Below are 23,206 nucleotides of genomic sequence, written 5' to 3'. Positions count from 1 at the left end.
CTAGTTAAATTAGTTATATTGCGATATATGAAAATATAATGGTGTTACTTACTTTGATCCAGCAGTTTCTTCCAAAAACGAAGTTTTATAATATGTAAATTAGGTCTCTACCAGCAAGTAGGGCGGCTACTTGCTGGTAGCCGCTACAGAAAACCGCCACCTCGTCGTGTTGATTGACAGGGCCAGCCGGGATCTCCTCCTCCGCCTGTGTTCATTCGTCTTCTATTTCGGTGATGTCATCGGCGCAGGCGCACTGAGGGAGTTCTGAGGAGGCGAGCCTCCTCATCTCAGAGCGCCTGCGCCGAATGAACACAGGCGCGCAATTTTTGAAATGCCGACAGGGCTGGCCGGAGGAGGAGATCCCGGCTGGCCCTGTCAATCAACACGACGAGGGGACGGTTTTCTGCAGCAGCTACCAGCAAGTAGCCGCCCTACTTGCTAGTAGAGACCTAATTTACATATTATAAAACTTTGTTTTTGGAAGAAACTGCTGGATCAAAGTAAGTAACACCATTATATTTTCATATATCGCAATATAACTAATTTAACTAGCCCCAAAAAAAAAAAACACTTTAGTGGGGTGACAGAAGCCCTTTAACTAACAAGATATGTCACAACAATGCTCCATGTACCATCCATTTTTTCTTTGATGTCAGTGCTTTTTGTTCCAAATAATACAGAATGAAATTATTAGAATTTTTTATTTGTAACATTGATGATTTTATATGTGCAGAATATTTTGAACAACTAAAAATATTTTTTATTTTGATGTATTTTCATAACAGTAATGTTCATTTCCACTTAAATACTACTTTGAAGATAACTTGGAGCACTGGATTCTTTGGTGTGAGCAATAATAATTATATGAATGCAAAAAGAAATTGGTCCAGCCTTGCTTCGTGGTGATCCAAAAGGCACTTTATTAAATAGTGATATGTACTAAAAACATCCAGATACAGGTTGCATACGTCTACGCGTTTCGGGCAAAGAACAGTTGAGCCCTAACTCATGACTTAGGGCTAAACTGTTCTTTGCCCGAAACGCTTAGACGTATGCAACCTGTATCTGGATGTTTTTAGTACATATCACTATTTAATAAAGTGCCTTTTGGATCACCACGAAGCAAGGCTGGACCAATTTCTTTTTGCATTCATCCCCATTTGCTCCCAGACCAGGTGAGGGAGCGGTTCCGTGCCTCAAAAGTGGAGTCCCAGGCAGGTGAGAGCTGCTCATACCACGTTTTTTTCTGAATAATAATAATTATATATATCATATATTGCAGCCGCGTGGAAAAAACTGAACAACTGAACGCAATCACAGACAAAACTGACTGAACTTGCTTGCTAAATGGTGCGCGTTTCACTGAACGCACCCTGAAGGCATACAGAGCCAATCCGTATCGTTCGTGTGAAAGAGGCCTAAGAAGTTCCATATAGAGTGCTTAAAATCAGAGTTGATAAATTATCTCTAAGGATCTTGAGAATGAGCTGGTCATACTTCTGACGTTCAGCAGAGATGTATGGTCACATTCCACAGAAATTATAGGTTAATTAAACAACAGTGATTTTGAAACTGCCGTTGATTCTAGTAAGTGACTTTAACTGAGGTACCACACCTCTTCTGATGTTTGGGACAGACTTGTTGTCTGGATTGCAGAGTGAGAAATCATAAAGGTATACAGTCTTGTGACAACTGTGCCTTATGAATTATTTTCTTTCAAATTTGAATCAAAGTTTACAGAATTTTACAATGCTCTGGGTAATTTCATTAAAGGGTTTTTCTGGGAGATTAAGATTGATGTCCTATCCTCAGGATAGGTCATCAATATCTAATTGTGGGGGTCCAACTCCTGGAACCCCTGCTGATCAGCTGTGTGAAGAGGTTGCAGCACTCTGATGAGCACCTCGGCCTCTTCCTAGGCCAGAGATGTTGTGTTCATTGGTCGCATAGACTATTTGTAGCTTAATGGGCCTAGGCGGCAATACCAAGCACAACCGCTATACAATGTACGGAGCTTTGAGGAAGCAACAGAACTCACCAGAGTGCCGTGGCCTATTCAAATAGCCGACCGGGTGCCAGGTGTCTGACCCCCACCTATCAGATATTGATGATCTAATCTAGGGAAAGGCCATGAATATCAAAGTCCTGGAAATCTCTTTAAAGGGGAAACTGAAGTTACGAAAAACACAACTCAAGTATTTCCAACTTTTTAAACTGCTTCGTTGACACAGGAAGACAGTGACAGTCTATACGTTTTTGTAAGATCTATCAAAAGATATGTTTTTCAGTTATGCCTATATGTTCGTGAACCCGACCAACATCGTGGTAATGTGGCCGACATTTATGATAATCTATATACATTTTGTCTAAGCTAATAATGCTCCAGATATGACGGCATGTAATACATGGAAATTATTTTTTTTATAATATGATAAAGTGCATATAATGAACGTTCCATATATTCCTACTTCATAGTGGTGAAGATCGGTCACCTACAAAAAAAAAAAAGTTTTGTTAATGCCTTTATATAAAAACATTACATTTTGTTTATTTGAAGAGAATACAGTGTGTGAACTGAAATAAGGCTTAATGTACTGTGAATTCGAAACCCGCAAGGGCTCACTCCCATGAACGTAAGGGCTCCGTGCCTGTGCTGCGGACCGCAATTTGCGGTCCGCAATGCATGGGCACTGACCGTGGGGCAGCCGCATGCGGATCACGGACCTATTTACTTGAATAGGGTCCGCAATCTGCATCCAATGGTCCGCACCGCGAAAAAGTAGTGCATGCACTATTTTTTTGCGGTGCGGAGGCACGTATAGTAAACTTATGAAAGCACTCCGTACTGCTTCTGTGGGCTTCTGATCTGTGCCTCTGTTCCGCACCTCTCGGATTGCGGACCCATTCAAGTGAATGGGTCTGCGATCCATGATGCGGGATGCACACGGACGGTGCCAGTGTATTGCGGACCTGCCGTATGCCGGCCGCACTACAGCCACGCCTGGGCAACGGCCGTGTGCATGAGCCCTAAGGCACAATATGTTCCTTAGAAAAAAAAACATTATACCATGTTTAAATTAAAGGGGTTCTCTGGGCTTTTAATATTGTTGACCTATTCTCAGGATAGGTTAACCCCTACAATACTGCAAATTAAGGTAAAGTTCAATATAGAATGTCTCCAATAGACCCACAGGACACTTGAGCTCGGGCCTGCTGCCGAAGCACTGGAATTGAGACAGATACAGAGTGAGTGGAGCATTGCCTATCCGAAGTAGCAGGGCAGCAGCTGCCTACCAAACAGCCAGCTTAGCTCTGCTCTGCAATGGTTAAAGAGGTTATCCCACAAATTAAAAAAAAATATATATATAAATATATATATATATATATATATATATATTTGGAGTAATGCACACTGTTATTTTATGGAATCAATGGAAAAATTGTGCTCTCCAGTGTAATTTTGTCTTTTTTCTCATTTTTATTTTACATATCTGGAGGATTTGTCCCTTCCCTTTCTGTGGGTGGGCAGAGAGATATAGCTATATACACAGTCACGTCCCATTATTATGACCACTTCATACTTTCGATGGCAGCAGCACGTAGCTCATGTCATGAGGTGGCTTGGTGGGTATATAAGGTGTGCGACAGGCTGCCTGCACAGATATCCCTCATTGCCATCATGGGTAAAAGGGACGATTATTGGCTTTCGGGCCAAGGGTGACAGTTTTTCTGAAGCTGCACAGTTTGTGAACTGTTTGCGTGCTGCTGTGATGATAGTGTATCTTGAGTTGACAAATGGCACCATTGCGAATAAGCGACATGGAAACAGTGAAGCACCACGTGTCACGGATGTGAGAGGTAACCGTCGGGTTTAAAGGTGTGCGAGGGCGGACCGACACTACAGTGGAGCAGCAAACCATCAAAATAAACAAGGGGGTTACCCGACTTGTCTAGAACAACAATTCAGCTAACCCTACTGTGTATTGGGCCCCAAAGTAGGCGGATGGTCACTGCACCTCTACCAACAAAGTTGCATCGGCAGAAAAGACTTCAATTTTCTCTGCAGTATCGGAATCGGACCTCGCTGATTGGCAAAGGGTTGTCTTCTCCAATTAGTCTAATTTATTGATGGATGGATGTTGGCATGTCAGGTGAGAAACAACGGAGATCAAACACTCTGCAACCATTGCTGAAAGAACATAAGTCTGTGGTGGCAGAGTTAGGTCTGGGGAATATTTTCATGACATTCTCTGGCCTACTCATCCAAGGCATACTCAACCAATTTGGGTATGAATTCATCCTTGCAGATAACTTACACCCATACATGCTGATTGTCTTCCCTGGGGCGGATAGGATCTTCCAACAAGACAATGCGACATGTCACACGACTAGAAATGTCGACATTGGTTAGAAGAGCGCGTAAAACTTCCAAGTACTACCCTGGCCCTCTAATTCCCCAGACTTGGACCCAATTGAGCATCTGTGGACCACTTTGATCATTGTGGTCGCTCTATGGCTCCTCCCCATGTACTCTTCAGCAGTTGTGGGGTGCACTGCAGTTAGCATGGCTCCAGATACCTATGACAACCTACCAGGACCTTATTGAGTCACTCCTAGCTGCTGTCCTTGCTGCACTTGGCAGTTACTTTGGATATTAACTGGTGGTCATAATAATGTGACTCAACTGTGTATTTCTATGAATTTGGAAGTAGGAATGAATGAATGAAAGGTTTCTGGGCTGCTTCATTGAGATCACTACACTAGCACTGAGACGAGGGAGGGAGCAGGGAAGCTACTGAGCATGTTAGTCCACCACTAATGCAGGAGGTGGACTAGACTTTGGAGTGCAGGATAAACAGCAGGGGGCGCTGCCAGAGTAGGAAAAAATATATACATTTAAAAAAACACAATATTTTTATTGCATATATATCGCGATAATACTTTATATGCAATGGACTATTCATTGCATAGTAACACATTTTGTGGGCATACCCCTTTAAATAAAGATATGTCTAATGCTGATCAGACTTGGGATAGCTGCCTGCTGAATGACTGATAGGATAATCAGGCTAAACATCAGCTCTGCCACTTGAACACTAAATAATATAATAAAGCAGCTGCATGCACTTACATAGGGAGAAAGTACAAGATCTGACAGTCTAAAATTTTACCTGTCAGATCCTTGTTTGCAAGACATCAGAGGACTATTGTGCCGCCTATATAATCATCCGACTGTTTATGGAAGGTTTGGTGGCAGATTTATTACATTTCGTTTTTTATTGTACAGTACTGTATGTTGTTTCTTTTTTTTTTACTTACTGGTACATTCATCTATATCTGCTGTATCATTCACATGTCTAAATCAAAGGGGTTGTTCAGGGCTGAACCAAGACATATTCCCTTCTTCACCCAGGCTGCCCCTCTCAGTGGAGCATCCAAGCATTTCATGCTCTGATGCTCTTCCTTGCCCCGTGCTGCATGGCGAAGGGCAAGGGCTGTTAATATTTTTACATATTTTTTGCAGTCTTCCTGGTGACGTTACCGGCACTAATGGGTGGGCTTTAGCCTTGCCTTAGGCGGTTTTACAGGATAGGCCAGTGTTAGGCTGCGTTCACACGGGCGAGATTTCCGCGCGGGTGCAATGCAGTAGGTGAACGCATTGCACCCGCACTGAATCTGGACCCATTCATTTCTATGGGGCTGTTCAGATGAGCGATGATTTTCACGCATCACTTATGCGTTGCGTGAAAATCGCAGCATGCTCTATATTCTGCGTTTTTCACGCAACGCAGGCCCCATAGAAGTGAATGGGGTTGCGTGAAAATCGCAAGCATCCGCAAGCAAGTGCGGATGCGGTGCGATTTTCACGCATGGTTGCTAGGTGACAGTCTATAAACTGTATTATTTTCCCTTATAACATGGTTATAAGGGAAAATAATAGCATTCTGAATACAGAATGCTTAGTAGGTGATCAATTGAGGGTTAAAAATAAATAAATAAATTAACTCACCTTCTCCTCTTGTTCGCGTAGCTCCCTGTCTCTTCTTTACTTCTCAAAAGATGAACTATGGGCTAAAGGACCTTTGGTGACGTCAGATCACATGTTCCAATCACATGGTACATCACCGCGGTGATGGACCATGTGATTGGAGCATGTGATCTGACGTCACCAAAGGTCCTTTAGCCCATAGTTCATCTTTTAAAGAACTAAAGACCGGGAGAACTACGCGAACAAGAGGAGAAGGTGAGTTGATTATTATTATTTTTTTTAACCCTCAATTGATCACCTACTAAGCATTCTGTATTCAGAATGCTATTATTTTCCCTTATAACCATGTTATAAGGGAAAATAATAACATCTACACAACACCGAACCCAAACCTGAACTTCTGTAAAGAAGTTCGGGTCTGGGAACCACAGTCGGTTTTTTATCACGCGCGTGCAAAACACATTACACCCGCGCAATAAAAACTGAACATCGGAACGCAATCGCAGTCAAAACTGACTGCAATTGCATTCCTACTCGCGCGGGTTTGCCGCAACACACCGGGACGCATCCGGAGCTAATCCGGACACGCTCGTGTGAACCCAGCCTTAAAGTCCGCCCTTTAGTGCCGGTGAACGTCAGCTGGCTCACTGCTAGGCAGAGGCCTCCGCCTAGCATACCCATGGTGAGACCAGGTACGTCACCGGATCTGCTGAAGAAGCCCCTGAATCGCGCAGGGCAAGGAAGAGCATCGGAGCATGAAATGCTTGGCTGCTCCACTGAGAGGGGCTGCCTGGGTGAAGAAGGGGATATGTCTGGGTTCAGCTCTGAACCCAGACAACCCCTTTATTAATACAACCAGTTTCACAATGAAGCGTAGCGTTCGTCATAATGTGTCTAGTGAATCAACTACAACCCAAGCCCATGTTAGATGATATGCCTACATGTTATCAATTCTAATAGCAGACTATGACTGATTTCAGTCTGTAAGTAGGACATTTACTAGAAGTACTTGCAAAACATGTCTTCATTTACAAGAAAGGGCAAGCAATAAGAAAAAAAAAAAAGAAACTCTAAGGACAGATTGCTCACGTCTTTTCAATGATTTTAGAATTGCATTTTTGAAGGGCCAGAATAATATGACTCCATAGATAATGGTGTCCGTATTGCTCGCAGTATAGTAAATGCTCGGCGATGAGGGCAATGTTGAGAAATGACATCAGGGAAAATGTGGTGACAATGCATACAGTGGCCAAGTAATTCAGCCTTTATAAACACAAACACAACTACATACAGTAAGCATATTTTTGCTCTTTTAAAACACTTTGTACGGTTGGGAATGTGTTACACATTGATGTTAGATTACCTGTAGGCTTCTTTTAGGACACAGTGCATGCACCTCTGAATATTCAGTTACAGCGCAATAAACAGTCTTGATATAAACAACGCTGAATAAGCCAGAGTCAGCTGCTATCATATGCCGCTGTATGCATGTAAACCAGTCAACCATATCAGCATCTACATCTGTTACTACATCTTCCTCTGCTGAGAATCAGCACAGCATAGCTTCTTCAGCTTTGTGAATTTACAAAGTAGCATGTTTTGGTTTTGGAGCTGTGCAGCTACCCAAAGGTAGGTTTTCATAGCAGTGTGTTAATCAGGATATAGTCAGTACATAATTTAAAGTGGCCATACACTTAATGGGAACACTCGTTCTGCCAACAGCTATAGTTTTTAACCTCCCCAATACGAGTTTTGGCCTGCGCATCTTTGGCGTCTCTTATTCTAGCGCATTTAAAAAAAATTAAGACTGATGTAAGAAATCCTAAATTCCTCCCACTGTGTCTCTCATGTACTTCCTCTGCTAGGCTTTCTATCGCAACATGATAATGGGGTTTTCCAAATTGTTAGAAAATTTGCCAAAGTAGGAGGGCAAGTTGCACTTTCTAATTCCACCATTTAATAATGCATACGATGTAGTGGGGAGCTGGAAAAAAATTCCAAATGTGGTGAAATTGGAAAAAAATATAAAAATTCTGCAACAGTTTTCTAGGTTTTGTTATTACAGTGTTCCCTATACGGTAAAACTGACCTGTTACTTTCATTCTCCAGGTCAGTATGATTATGGCAATACCGGAAAAAACAACATTTTTTCTATTCATCACTAAATTCTAACCCCTATAACTTTTTTTGTAGTTATGGGTACGGAGATCTGTGAGGGCCCATTTTTTGCGGAAGGTGAAGCAAAAAATGGCAAATTGGCCCTTTTGACTTTTTTTTTTCGTTTCACCTTTTATTTTTGTATTGTTTTAATATTTTATTTATGTTTATTTAAGGAGAGTGATTAAAATTTTTATAGTTTTTAATTTATATGATTTTTTTTTACGTTATAGTTCTGCATGGGAACTATAAAATAGTGTAAAAATTATTATTTTTTTATATAAAAATTCTAATCACTCTCCCTAAATAAACATAAATAAAATATAAAAACAATACAAAAATAAAAGATTGCTTCTCTCATACACTCCAATCCATTGGTACACTCCAATACATTAGTATTCCTATGGAGCCCTGCCACAGGCAGGGGCTCCACAGGAACTAATGTGCAGCAGCTTCTGCACAATGCATCCGGCTCCCCAGCGGAGAGTCGAAATACACCCAGAAGCGCGCTCTTCTGTTTTTTTTTTTCGAGAATTCAGATGCCATGGTCAATCTGAATGGTTAAATGTCCATGATTGGCACTACCCGCGATCGCAGTCTTTAGCTGCTGGTGTCTGCTGTATGAAACACTTGCGAGCGGGCGCCATGCTTAAAGTCCCGGCCTGTGCCGTATATGTACGGCACTGGTCAGGAGGGGGTTAACCAGTAAGTATACATTTTGTTATTTCGAACACAATTTTTAACATTTTGGAAAAGTCCTTTACTGCATTGCTTCTGTATAAAATGAAGCACTATGATGTAGCCATTTTCTCAAGTTGTTTTGACACTATGTACACTGCTTTCACATCAGCACTTATTTCCATTCCTCTGCTCCTATACCGGTACCGGAGTAATGGAAGTGCCGGATCTGGTACTTAACTGAGAGGAACGAAACCTAACAGATCTCAATGACTATAATGGGATCCATTTGGTTTCCACTCTGGAGAACATTTTTTAAATGTAGAAATGCAGGACATTTCTCTCCGCTATTTTTGACAATTTCTGTGACGGAAGCCCTGAACAGAGCTTATGGCACAGATGTGAAAGGATCCTTAGGGTAGTTTAACATTTGCAGCAAGAGATCTAGCAGTCTGTTCCAGCAGAAAGCTCCGACAGGCTCTTCTCTGCCAGATCGGCCTCCTGGATCTCTTGCTGCAAATGTGAAACTAGCCTTAGATGTAAAGTGATTATTCCAGGAAAACACAATGTTATCCTTTCCTTATTCTTTTTTATGTAAAAAATTATGCATTTGGGATTTTAAGAAACTTAGGGCTACTTTCACACTTGCGGCAGGACAGATCCGACAGGCTGTTCACCCTGTCGGATCCGTCCTTCCGCTATTTCGCCGTGCCGCCGGACCGCCGCTCCGTCCCCATTCACTATAATGGGGACGGGGCGGAGCTCCGGCGCAGTACGGCAGTTCGCGGTGAGAGGCCGCCGGACTAAAAAGTCGGACATGCAGGACTTTCAGTCTGGCGGCCTTTCGCCGTGATTATAGTCAATGGGGACGGAGCGGCGGTCCGGCGGCACGGCGGAAGGACGGATCCGACAGGGTGAGCAGCCTGTCGGATTCGTCCTGCCGCAAGTGTGAAAGTAGCCTAAGAGGAGGAAAGATGATGTCACGTATATTATTCATGTGTCCATAGCACTGATTGGCTGCAGCAGTCATGTGAATGAAGTACATGACATCTCCCCTGGGGACTCAATAAGGCTTATTTTTTTAATGCCCTTTCCTGCTCTTCTGCAATTTTCTTAATATCCCAGACAACCCCTTTAACATTATTCAGCTATACGTTATTGTAGATGTTAAAAGAATTGTACTGTATGCCTTTAGGTAAAATGATCAACATATAATGTGTTCTCGTTTCATGCACAGCTTTTTAAAATGCTAGTGGATGGGTGAGGTAAACTTCGCACTTCCAACAAAGCTATCAGGCAGACTGTTCCAGCAGAGGACAGCCTGCCGGTGTTCCCCAGATTCGGCATGGCCGGATAGTGCCATGTGCGCGCTGGACCCCATTGACTATAATGAAGTCTGGAGGGGATTCGGCTGCTCCCTAGCAGAAATGCCGGGATTCGGCCAGACAAAAATCACTGCATGCAACGGTTTTTGTCTTTCCGAATCCCGGCATTTATGGTAGAGTGGCCGGATCCTGAGTCTGGCGGGCATTTGGCACTATCCTGCTATGCCCAATCCAGAGAACCCACTCACATTGCCAGATAGCTTTGCCACAAGTGCGAAGTTAGCTTTACAATGGTGCAGTACCAAAATATCCTGGAACAGCAAAAAATATGAAACATTTAATACATCTAAATATTAGGAGTTATTTTGGCAAATATTGTTAAAGGTGGAATTTGTATGCCTTGAGAATATAGGAACATACCTTTTTTCTTGAAGCACTTGAAACACAGATGTCTTTTTTTAAGTAATACCATTACCATTACCACGAGGGAAACCACAACACACATGATTATACTTATTATGATCACTGTATGGGATGGCAGCCTATGATGACCAGATTCTGAGGAAAATAAGAACGAAAAAATAACTGTAGGTAAGGCCTCACTACTCACAGTTTAATTATTTTATTAAAGTCCAGTACAATGAAATGGCTACACTAAAATATCAAAATACATTTCAAAAGTTCCTAAATGGGGTAATGTTGGAAATAAATGCTAAATAGGGTGAGCATTCTACTAGCATATTAATACCTGGGATATGATATGGCAGTTCTAACCTTTCTGCTGACTAATAGGGAGAGCTTAAAGGGGTTGTCCGGTTTCCTCTGTTGGTGACCTCTCCTACATCAATATCATATCAGCTGGTGTCCAACTCTTTGCACCCCGCCAATGAGAATGCAGCGCCCCTGTGCACTCTCTTTACTGTTCACCTGCTTTCTGTAGACATTGCAGCGGCGAGCAAGTGTAATTACAGCTCCTCTGTCTCGCAGTGAAACTATACCTACTCCTTCCCACTGAAGTGAATGGTATGAGGAGCTGTAATTATACCTGCTTACTGCTGCGATGTTGTCCCTAAGGGGTATTATTTTTAAAAGGGGGTTCTATGGCTTTCACTGCTATTTGGAGAGTGCTTGGTTCCATTTATGGGTAAATCCTGATGACACTTAATAAAATCATCCTAATTACATTGTTTAATGAGGATATTCTCATGGCACTATTAATGTGTGGTACTCAAATAGCACTATAGTGCTGCTGTTTTATTTGTAGTCACCTAGAGCAATCAATTTCTTGAAAATACTTTTTGGGGAGGGGTTAGATCGAAGTCTTTTATATTATTTGAGAACATCTCCCCATCTCCTGCTTGAGACAGTACTAATAAGAATATTGGCATAAAATAAGATAAATTCGCTGGGCCCGCTGGCCTCTCCTTGGCCTTGCCATACCATTTTTTTTTTTCAGAAAAATGTCAATAGAAATGCCACTTGCACCTAGATTTAGGCACAATGCCATTTAAAAATTCCCAAACACAAGGTTTGTGACTTTTTTTTTACATCAGAAAACTGTTGTGGGGGGGATGATAAGTTTCCCCTCTTTATATACTAGTGACAAGTGAATTTATTACTAGAGGATTTTTCCTTAAAAATGACCATACATTAGCGAATCAGAAGTTAGAGCAGTAGGTGTTTGTTGGTCATGTTTACATATTACTCCCATTGACAACCAGAGTGTCCCTTTAGTGCCAGTCACAGTACCTCCCCAATAGCGCTATCCACAGTGCCCCTTAGTGCTACCGAACATTTTTTGGTATGGTATATAGTATGATTGGTTTGTCTCAGAGTAACCTTTAACTGTGTGGAGGAAATTTTTTTATGTGTTCTTGGTATTTCACTTGTAGTAATTCCTACTTCTCTGTTGTATTGCCACATATAAGGAAATAGCATTTGAATGCTACTGCGTGTGAAATAATTGAGGTACATTCCCTTGAAGCAGGAAGTAAAAGCTGTTTAGCTTAAGTTGCTGATAAGGTGGCTTCTAAAAAACTGATAATAAACCTTCATATTGTTGTGAATAGAATCTGCCGACATACAGAAGATTTTTGTAACATTTTCTGAGACACTACTTATATAATTGCAACACTTAGACTGAGTTCACACTTCAGTTATTTGGTCAGTTATTTCCATCAGTGATTGTGAGCCAAAACCAGTAGTGAAGTCTGCTGAAAGATCAAGTGTACCTATTTGATTTCCCCCTGTTCTGTGTTTTTGACCCACACCTGGTTTTGGCTCGCAATAACTGATCGAAATTACTGATCACATAGCTGAAGTATGAACGCAGCCTTAATACTGTTAATTAGCAAAAAGACTAAAAGGCCAACGAAAAAATAAAATAAAATACAATAAAAATACAAATACATATGTAAAGTCTTTTCTTTATTTTTGCCATCCCTTTTCAATCCACTGCTGGTTTTGGCTCAAAAGACTGCATGAAAAATTGCAACAAAAACTGAGGCTTTTTGCCCCCAAAAATGCTCCACTCTACTCTACTCTCTTTTGGGTTGTTTTTTTGCACTAGCATTTTTGGTGCAATTTATGCATATGTTTTTCACTAGCTGAATATCTATGTGAAACTTGAAATGCAGGGCACAAAAGCGTCTTTTTGCTAGTAGCATTTTTGTTCATTTGGTTGACAAGAACTTTTTTCCCAGGCATTTTGACAACACTTTCTCTATATAGGAAAAATTCCATGAAGAACCGCCCAAAAAAAAAAAAAGGCCCAGATTTACTAATCCTGTAGATAGCGTAAACTTAGACTGTCACAACTGCATCAGATATATCACAGGGGCTCAGGCTGGATAATAAATGTGGTTCAGGGATAGACGCTTTTCACGGACTCCATACCAACTATTGGTTGGGTCAGTGTCACGGCAAGTGGGGATAAGAGGAACACCAAGTAAACAAACAGCAAGAGTTAAACAGACTAGGCCCCAAAGCTAGGGAGGAGGGAATGGTAACCTCCTAACAATCCCTGAGCCTCTCCCTGACTGCTGACAGTATGAGCAAGTCCTGATGGTGAACAAACTCATATGCTGGAACCTAAGCCCTGCTAACAGTGTCGCAAACCCTAACTTAGGGAGCGGGGAATGAGACAGCCAGTACCTTCCACTGTGAAGGGACCAGCGTCTCCCTGAGACCTAGAAGCAACACACGCACAAAGAAAAAAACAGGATGACTTAGCTTGAGACGAGCGGGAAGTAGAAGATCCACAAACAACTAGTATGAAACTCCAGAAGGAAAATATCAACCGCAAAGTCAGCAGTAAGAGGCGGACTTAAATAGAGCCTCTAAACAGCTAACGAGCAGAACCTGCGGAGAGGTGGGATCCAGCCCACAACAACAAACAGAAAGGAAACACAGAAAGACCTGTCAGATAGACTCACGTGCTGAAAGTCTATCCGATCTTCTCAGATCTCTCACAGGGCAGGCAGTGACAGTCAGAGGTGCACTGCCAATGAGGCAAAGCGATTGCCCCAGGCAGCACCAGGTAGGTGCAAGAGGGGGGCAATGGAAGGGCCATGGGCAATGATCGCTTCTATTGTGGAAACGCTCATCTTTACATATTCAACTGCATTGCTGTCCTCAGGACAGCAATACAGTTGAATGCTGCAATGGGGCACGTGAGTGATGTCTCCCTGGCCCACTGTATAAGGGAGCATTTTTGTACTAGCACTCATTTTAAGGTGGGCGCTATGGGGACATTTGTTCTACATGGGGCACTAAAAGTTTTTTTTTGTACTGCCATACATTACCGTATTTTTTGCCCTATAAGACGCAACCAGGTTTTTGAGGAGGAAAATAACAAAAAAAAAATTGAACTAAAAGGTGTGCTTTTGGTGGGCTTTGAACTAATGGTAGCCTGTGAATGACACTATTATGGGGGCCTGTGGATGGCACTGTTATGGGGGTCTATGGATGGCACTGTTATGAGGGTCTGTGGATGGCACTGTTATGGGGGTTTGTGGATGGCACTGTTATGGGGGTCTGTGGCTGACACTGTTATGGGGGTCTGTGGCTGACACTGTTATGGGGGTCTGTGGCTGACACTGTTATGGGGGCGTCTGTGGATGGCACTGTTATGGGGGCATCTGTGGATGGCATGACACTGCTATAGGGGGGATCTGTGGATTACAGATAAATAGCATTTTATGCTATTTCACATCCATAGATCCCCCCCATAACAGTGTCCGCCACTGTGAATGACCCCCAATACAGGGGGTGGGGGCTGGCATCTACACTAGTTTTTAAATGGCAGCGGGGGCCCAGTGCAGTCATTGTATTCTATTGCACCGGGCCCCACTCACTGTACTAATGGTATCTACTGTAACTGCAGGCAGGCAATGTTTAACTATAGATATGTTCGATCCAGCAGCCTGTACTTACGATCATAGCAGGCTGGAGGCAGGAGGCTGGGTGGGCGGGCACTGGCAGCGTAACTTCCTACGTCACGTGCCTGGGCCGCCTGCTTTATTCATAATGTGGACGGAGCAGGCACGTGACGTAGGAAGTTATGCTGCCAGTGCCCGCCTGCCCCGTCTCCTGCCTCTAGCCTGCTATGATCGTAAGTAAAGGCTGCTGGATCGAACATATTTATAGTTAAACATTGCCTGCCTGCAGTTACAGTAGATACCATAAGTACAGTGAGCGGGGCCCGGTGCAATAGAATACAGTGACTGCACCGGGCCCCGCTGCCATTACAAAACTAAAGGCTGGCCCTCAGCCCCTCCTCGCTGATACACATGCCGGCCGCGCTGTGCAGCTTGCGGTCGGCGGTGTATCAGTGTAAAAACGGCAGCATTCGCCCCATAAGATGCACCGCGTCAAGTCATCTTTAAGTTGCTGGACTTTAATGATAAGGTGGCCCTGCTTTGCAACTTTCGCAAGAGACAGCACCAAATCACTATCAGGGGTCACAGAATCTTACTCTTTGAGGACTTCTCGGCGGATGTCGCGAAAAAAGCTTTTAGCCCTATTTGTACCAAGCTTTACCAAAAGGATATCCGCTTTCAGCTCTTTTTTCCGGTGGTGTTGAGGATCCACCGCGCACAAGGAGGTACTGTCACTTTTAGATCCCCCTCTGAGGTGGAGGAGGCCTTTGATGGGATTTTGGATTCGGAGCTGCGTGACGTCGCCCTATCTCCTCAACGGCCTACACCGAAGCTATCAGCGGAACCAACGAACCGCCGAGGAAAGGACCGCTCACGGAATGGCTCGGGGAGGCACTCCAGAAGGGGACGCTAAAATGCATTAATCTCCAGTGGGACTCAATCTCAGTGGCCAGTCCACAGGAAGTATCCGGGTGCCTCTGACCAGGGGTTTATTTAATTCATGGGGTCTTGATAGTTCAGCCTCACTGTTTGTTATTGCTGAGGCTAGGTATACGAGAATTCTGCCATGGCGGAAAAAAGTCAACACCCAGATTTAGGGAAGGCTGACACCATCTAGCCTAGGTGCCTAGCGGGTTTTCACCTGCTATATCTATAGGCAGTGTTTCTTCATTGTTTTTTACATTGTTTATTGTTCTGTTCCCCCTTTTCCTCCCTCCCTTTTCCCCTTCCCACCTGCTGCTTTCTCTGTCCGGGAATCCGTGATTATCAGAACTAAAATGCGAATCATCTCCTGGAATGTCAAAGGGTTACGCTCCCCACAGAAGCGCTCCAAAATTTTGCGCCATTTAAAACGTCTCTGGCCTGACATAGTTCCCGTACAGGAGACGCAGGGCAGGAGTGCTTACACTGCTCCATAAGAATTTCTCAGGGAAAGTGTTATCAGAATCTCACGATAGTGAGGGAAGATGGCATAGGTTGCTGCTTGAATTTGAGGGGACATCATATAGCATCCACAATGTATATGCCCCGAATGACGCAAATGCGGACGGAACCCATAATAGAATTGTAGGTGGTGACTTTAATTCAGTCGCATCTGTCCTGGAAGATCGGAAAAGAACTGAAGGGGTTGTAGGTACACAGAGGCTTTCCGACAAGGTCATACCGCCTCTCTTAGCCTCTATGGGCTTATATGATACCTGGCGCTCTCTACACCCTGATGATAGGGAATACACGCATTTCTCACATGCGCATAATGCTTGGTCTCGTATAGATTATCTCTTTGTATCCTCACATATGTCTTCTAAGGTGGTCTCCTCTGAAATCCATGACTTACTTATTTCTGATCACTCACCTATTTCCATTTGCCTGCAGAATGCATATCCTAGAGGGACAGATTTTTTGTGGCGTTTTCCTTCTTTCCTGGCCAAAGATGACAACTTCAAGGATACAATACGAGGTTGGTGGTGGGAATTCCAGGGGGACAATCCTCAGGGGTGCATCAGATGTTTCGACTCACTGGGAGACAGCTAAAGCGGTCCTAAGGGGTCAGATACTTGGCTATGTGAGTAACCTGCGTAAAGTGGTGGCCAAACAATATCAGGAATCTAGCACGGCCCTTCGGCAAGCATACCCTAGGTTTCTTCAGGTAGCTTCGGGTCAGCATAAGGAGGCCTGGATGACAGCTAGAAGTAATTTTGAATTGTGGGCGGATAGACGGGAGGCCATGTATCGATCTTAATTTCAGGCGGATCTTTTCAGGTTTGGGAATAAGTCGGGCAAAATGCTGGCAAATTTAGCCAAGGGAGGGAGGGTTCCCACGGTTATTACGGCATTAAAAGGTGAGGATGGAGCGATTCAAACGAACCCTAAGCTGATAAATGAACTGTTAGGAAAATATTATGAGCGGCTCTATAGGGACACCCCAGGAGAACAGGAGGAGGGTGAACGTTTTTTATCAGCAATTAAATTACCGTCTCTGACAGAGGAGCAGCGGGGGATTCTGAATGCTGAAATATCGGCTGAGGAAGTACTACATATAATACGTTCTCTACACAACGGGAAAGCGCCAGGCCCTGACGGGTTCTCAGGGGAATTCTATAAGATGATACAAGATAACCTCGCCCCCACCCTAGTGGAATACTTTAATCACCTCCTGCATACGGGTAATTTCCCCGCTCATGTCAATGTGGCCTACATTAAATTGATACTAAAGCCCAACAAGGACCCGCAGGATCCAGGTTCATATCGCCCGATCTCGCTCATCAATCAGGATCTTAAGATCTTGACCAAAATCCTGGCTGATAGACTGAGCCTCCTAATGCCCGCCCTGATAGGCCCATCACAAGTGGGTATCATAAAGGGGAGGTCGGGGGTAGCAAACATCAGAAAGGTCCTGGCAACTTTGGATTGGGTCCGACGCCGCCCCCAGCCAGACACGGCCCCTATCTTGCTGGCTTTGGATGCGGAAAAAGCTTTTGATTCGCTACGGTGGGACTGGCTGGGGGTGGTTTTAGACAGATTCAAGATATACGGGGATATCCGTACTTTCCTACAGGGACTCTATACTAGCCCCGCGGCACACATTCACACGGGTGGGTTTCTATCCCTCATTTTTCCCCTCCAGAGGGGAACCAGGCAGGGGTGCCCGCTCTCCCCCCTCCTTTTTGACTTGGCCATCGAACCTCTGGCTAGATTCTTAGAGGACTCTGAGCTATACTCGGGAATCACTATAGGCAGGAAAGAGGTTAAGCTGGCCTTATATGCCGATGACCTATTGATCTTTATGGCTACTCCTCAGCAACATCTAGGCCCATTAATGGAGCTCCTTTGTCGTTTTGGATCTTTTTTGGGATATAAAATAAATTCTTCCCACTTCTGGACTACCTTGGGTTTTTCCCTAGCGGCGGTCAAACAACATATCACTTACCTGGGGGTGAAGATTGGTAAGCTCCCTGGGTCACTATACCAGCTAAACTACCCACCCCTCATAGCGAAAATAATATCAGAATTACAGAAATGGCATTCGCTTCCCTTGTCTCTCCTTGGCAGATGTCAGCTCATCAAAATGATGAGCTTCTCTAAATTACCTTACCCCCTCCAAATGCTCCCAATTCTACTGAAACATGCTGATGTTACTGCTTTGAATAGAGCATTCACCACGTTCTTGTGGTCTGGTCGGCGTCCTCGTATCTCTCTCTCAAAGCTCATGTTATGGAAACCAGAGGGAGGGGTGAAATTCCCGAACATACAGGGATACAATTTATCTTGCCTTCTGAGACATATCTCGGATTGGATACACAATACCGACCACTTTTTAAATAGAGAGTTGGAACAAAACCTAGTGACCCCTTGGAATTTAGTGGCATGCCTCCATTCAAATCTGGCCTCGCTTCCCAAGGATATTAAAACTTCACTCTTATTAAGGGATACGATGGCAGCTTGGAAGGCGATTAGGAAAACAGTTGGCCTGCCTCACGCAGTCTCTAAGTGGATGCCACTGTGGGAACATCCCGAGTTCCCCCAGGGGACTTGTACATGACTCTCTGAGCTGTGGATGACTAAAGGGTTGACAAGGGCGGAACATCTGATGCACCGAGAGGAGAAACGATGGCTGACCCCAAAGGAACTGAAGGAAAAATATGCCCTGCCTGATTCCCATTTCCTGCAAATTTTGCAGATTCTGGGTTTCTGCTCACATAGGTTACGAGACTTGTCAAAGGAGGCGATCAAGAACTCCTTTGACGATGTTCTCAGTTTCTCTCCTCAAACGGTATCCCTCTCAAGGTTATACAGGGCACTCTCAGGCAACTTCACGAAGGCTAAGGTATCCACTCTGTTTAAGCAGTGGGAACGAATCACCATGGATGATGAGATCGGGGAAAAGATCCTTGAGGGCTGGGGCAAGGTCCGCGAGTGTGTGATAAGCGAAACGTGGCGTGAAACATATTTTAAAATGATGCACCATGCAATTTATGGTTTTAATTTTCCAGCCTCTTCTCAATTCCCGGATCGCATCACCCATTGTCCGAATTGCTGAGTCTCGGCAACAGATTTCTGGCATGGTATATGGACGTGTACCAAGGTAGCTAACTTTTGGGTCACCGTTGTCGCTTATATAAAAAAACACTGGCTCTTAGATTTGCCTATGGAGCCCCAGGCTCTGATTTTTCACTACATACGTCTTGAGGGGGGGCAGTCTGGCTGTCCAACTAAGATCCCGATCATCTTACATTCCATACTACTGATAGCCAAAAGAGTTCTGCTGCAATGCTGGCTTATAGATGCCATGCCAGACATTCCTGTTGTGATCTCTGAGTTGAAGGTGCTGATGGGTTTTGAAAGAATAGAGGCATTAAGACACAAGGAGTGCTCGGCTTCAAAAATTTTCAGCAAATGGCGAACATTCATTATTACACATTTAAGTCCCGAAGATATGAAGGAGTTGGTCAAACCCTTCCAGTACACTTCCTGGTACCTTAAATCAGCTTTATGTGATACCTTGGGTCCCCTGGCAGTGTAGCCCTGCCTTTTTTTTCCCCCTCAACCCCCTCTCCCTCCCCTTTTTCCCTCCCTGGTTTTTGATCATTGTTTTCTATATTTATTTTGAAAAACGCAGTCAGATACGCATGTGTAAGGCTCATGTTCCTTTAAATGCTGTACCGGCACCTTTATTCTTCTTAGGGGGAACATGGGGGATACATTGTTGTATGATTTGTATGTACATGACCCTTGTTCTTGTCATTTTGCGAATCTGCTTCTAATAAACAGAATTAAAAAAACAAACAAACAATAAACTGGACGAAAATTGGCCAGTCTAAGGGCTCTTTCACACCTGCGTTATTGTCTTCCGGCATAGAGTTCCGTCGTCGGGGCTCTATGCCGGAAGAATCCTGATCAGGATTATCCTAATGCATTCTGAATGGAGAGTAATCCGTTCAGGATGCATCAGGATGTCTTCAGTTCCGGTACGGAACGTTTGTTGGCCGGAGAAAATACCGCAGCATGCTGCGCTTTTTGCTCCGGCCAAAAATCCGGAACACTTGCCGCAACGCCGGATCCGGAATTAATGCCCATTGGAAGGCATTGATCCGGATCCGGCCTTAAGCTAAACGTCGTTTCGGCGCATTGCCGGAGCCGACATTTAGCTTTTTCAGAGTGGTTACCATGGCTGCCGGGACGCTAAAGTCCTGACAGCCATGGTAAAGTGTAGTGGGGAGCGGGGGAGCAGTGTACTCACCGTCCGTGCGGCTCCCCGGGCGCTCCAGAGTGACGTCAGGGCGCCCCAAGCGCATGGATCATGTGATCCATGTGATCACGTCATCCATGCGCATGGGGCGCTCTGACGTCATTCTGGAGCGCCCCGGGAGCCGCACGGACTGTAAGTATACCGCTCCCCCGCTCCCCGCTCCTACTATGGCAACCAGGACTTTAATAGCGTCCTGGGTGCCATAGTAACACTGAAAGCATTTGGAAGACGGTTCCGTCTTCAAATGCTTTCAGTACACTTGCGTTTTTCCGGATCCGGCAGGCACCTCCGGCAACGGAAGTGCATGCCGGATCCCAACAACGCAAGTGTGAAAGAGGCCTAAGGCTACTTTCACACTCGCGTTTGGGGCGGATCCGTCATGGATCTGCACAGACGGATCCGTTCAGATAATACACTGCTCAAAAAAATAAAGGGAACACAAAAAGAACACATCCTAGATCTGAATTAATTAAATATTCTTCTGAAATACTTTGTTCTTTACATAGTTGAATGTGCTGACAACAAAATCACACAAAAATTAAAAAATGTAAATCAAATTTTTCAACCCATGGAGGTCTGGATTTGGAATCACCCTCAAAATTAAAGTGGAAAAACACACTACAGGCTGATCCAACTTTGATGTAATGTCCTTAAAATAAGTCAAAATGAGGCTCAGTAGTATGTGTGGCCTCCACGTGCCTGTATTGCCTCCCTACAACGCCTGTGCATGCTCCTGATGAGGTGGCGGACGGTCTCCTGAGGGATCTCTTCCCAGACCTGGACTAAAGCATCTGCCAACTCCTGGACAGTCTGTGGTGCAACGTGACGTTGGTGGATAGAGCGAGACATGATGTCCCAGATGTGCTCAATTGGATTCAGGTCTGGGGAACGGGCGGGCCAGTCCATAGCATCAATGCCTTCGTCTTGCAGGAACTGCTGACACACTCCAGCCACATGAGGTCTAGCATTGTCTTGCATTAGGAGGAACCCAGGGCCAACCGCACCAGCATATGGTCTCACAAGGGGTCTGAGGATCTCATCTCGGTACCTAATGGCAGTCAGGCTACCTCTGGCGAGCACATGGAGGGCTGTGCGGCCCTCCAAAGAAATGCCACCCCACACCATTACTGACCCAATGCCAAACCGGTCATGCTGGAGGATGTTGCAGGCAGCAGAACGTTTTCCACGGCGTCTCAAGACTCTGTCACGTCTGTCACATGTGCTCAGTGTGAACCTGCTTTCATCTGTGAAGAGCACAGGGCGCCAGTGGCGAATTTGCCAATCTTGGTGTTCTCTGGCAAATGCCAAACGTCCTGCACGGTGTTGGGCTGTAAGCACAACCCCCACCTGTGGACGTCGGGCCCTCATATCACCCTCATGGAGTCTGTTTCTGACCGTTTGAGCAGACACATGCACATTTGTGGCCTGCTGGAGGTCATTTTGCAGGGCTCTGGCAGTGCTCCTCCTGTTCCTCCTTGCACAAAGGCGGAGGTTGCAGTCCTGCTGCTGGGTTGTTGCCCTTCTACGGCCTCCTCCACGTCTCCTGATGTATTGGCCTGTCTCCTGGTAGCGCCTCCATGCTCTGGACACTACGCTGACAGACACAGCAAACCTTCTTGCCACAGCTCGCATTGATGTGCCATCCTGGATAAGCTGCACTACCTGAGCCACTTGTGTGGGTTGTAGACTCCGTCTCATGCTACCACTAGAGTGAAAGCACCGCCAGCATTCAAAAGTGACCAAAACATCAGCCAGGAAGCATAGGATCTGAGAAGTGGTCTGTGGTTACCACTCCAGAACCACTCCTTTATTGGGGGTGTCTTTCTAATTGCCTATAATTTCCACCTGTTGTCTATCCCATTTGCACAACAGCATGTGAAATTGATTGTCACTCAGTGTTGCTTCCTAAGTGGACAGTTTGATTTCACAGAAGTGTGATTGACTTGGAGTTACATTGTGTTGTTTAAGTGTTCCCTTTATTTTTTTGAGCAGTGTATATATATATATAGCAGCAAACAAATAAAGTAGCAGCACACCACTAAATGCACTAAGACTGAGTGAACAGGTGAATGTGTGAACAGGGTCAAATAAATGACGCCAATACTTACTAATAAACAGTGAAGTAGCTCTTAGCGCAGGGATCAGCAACTTTCGGCACTCCAGCTGTTGTGAAACTACAATACCCAGCATGCTCCATTCGTTTCTATGTGAGTTCTTAGAAGAGCAGAGCAAGTATGCATGCTGGGAGTTGTAGTTTCACAACAGCTGGAGTGCCGGAGGTTGCCTGCCACTGTCTTAGCGCATATTATTGATCAAAAATATGTCGGGCCCACCTACCAGACGACAAGGTAGCTTCTTATCAGGTGGGACCTACTCTAACACGGAGTGTCCAGCTCCATTGTTAGGCCCCCTGCACACAAACGTGTGCACCCCGTGGTCGTGCTGCGGCCCGCAAAATGCCGGCCACAATGCACGAACACAGTCCGTGGGGCAGCCACAGCGGATCGCGGATCCATTCACTTGAATGGGTCCGCGATCCGGCCATTCCGCAAAAAGATAGGACATGTTCTATCTTTTTGCGAAACGGAAGTACAGGACAAAACCCCAAGGAAACACTCCGTAGTGCTTCCGTAGGGTTCCGTTCCGTGCTTCCGTTCTGCCCCATTCCGCATCTCCAGATTTGCAGACCCATTCAAGTGAATGGGTCCGCATCCCTGATGCGGAATGCCCACGGAACGGCACCCGTGTATTGCGGATCTGCAAATGCGGTCCGCAATACGGCAACAGGGTGCACACGTTCGTGTGCAGGGGGCCTTACTCTGATTAAAAACACCAATGGGTGGGGGGTGAGCGGGGAGTGCTAAGTTCCAAAGAGGATGCCCAGTCCTCTATAATATACATATAAGCAAAAAACGGAACAGCACCTCCAGAG

The 23,206-nt window shown here is 44.8% G+C and overlaps 1 protein-coding gene across 2 annotated transcripts in view; it reads right to left on the bottom strand.

Annotated features, from left to right (window-relative positions):
* Positions 1–1,834: 1,834 nt before the first annotated feature.
* LOC120989201 (programmed cell death 1 ligand 1-like) overlaps positions 1,835–23,206 on the bottom strand; it is a 174,564-nt gene continuing 153,192 nt past the window's right edge. For both annotated transcript variants that reach the window (XM_040417141.1, XM_040417142.1), the window contains 2 exons: positions 10,570–10,707; positions 1,835–2,492 (listed from right to left, as the gene is read on the bottom strand). In XM_040417141.1, the coding sequence (XP_040273075.1) occupies positions 2,470–2,492; positions 10,570–10,707 (161 nt within the window). In that variant the 3' untranslated portion in view covers positions 1,835–2,469. The remainder of the gene's footprint in view (positions 2,493–10,569; positions 10,708–23,206) is intronic.

The sequence above is a fragment of the Bufo bufo genome, chromosome 2 (assembly GCF_905171765.1).
Source record: "Bufo bufo chromosome 2, aBufBuf1.1, whole genome shotgun sequence".
Classification (NCBI taxonomy): Eukaryota; Metazoa; Chordata; class Amphibia; order Anura; family Bufonidae; genus Bufo; species Bufo bufo.
This window is presented reverse-complemented; position numbering and strand designations above follow the sequence as displayed.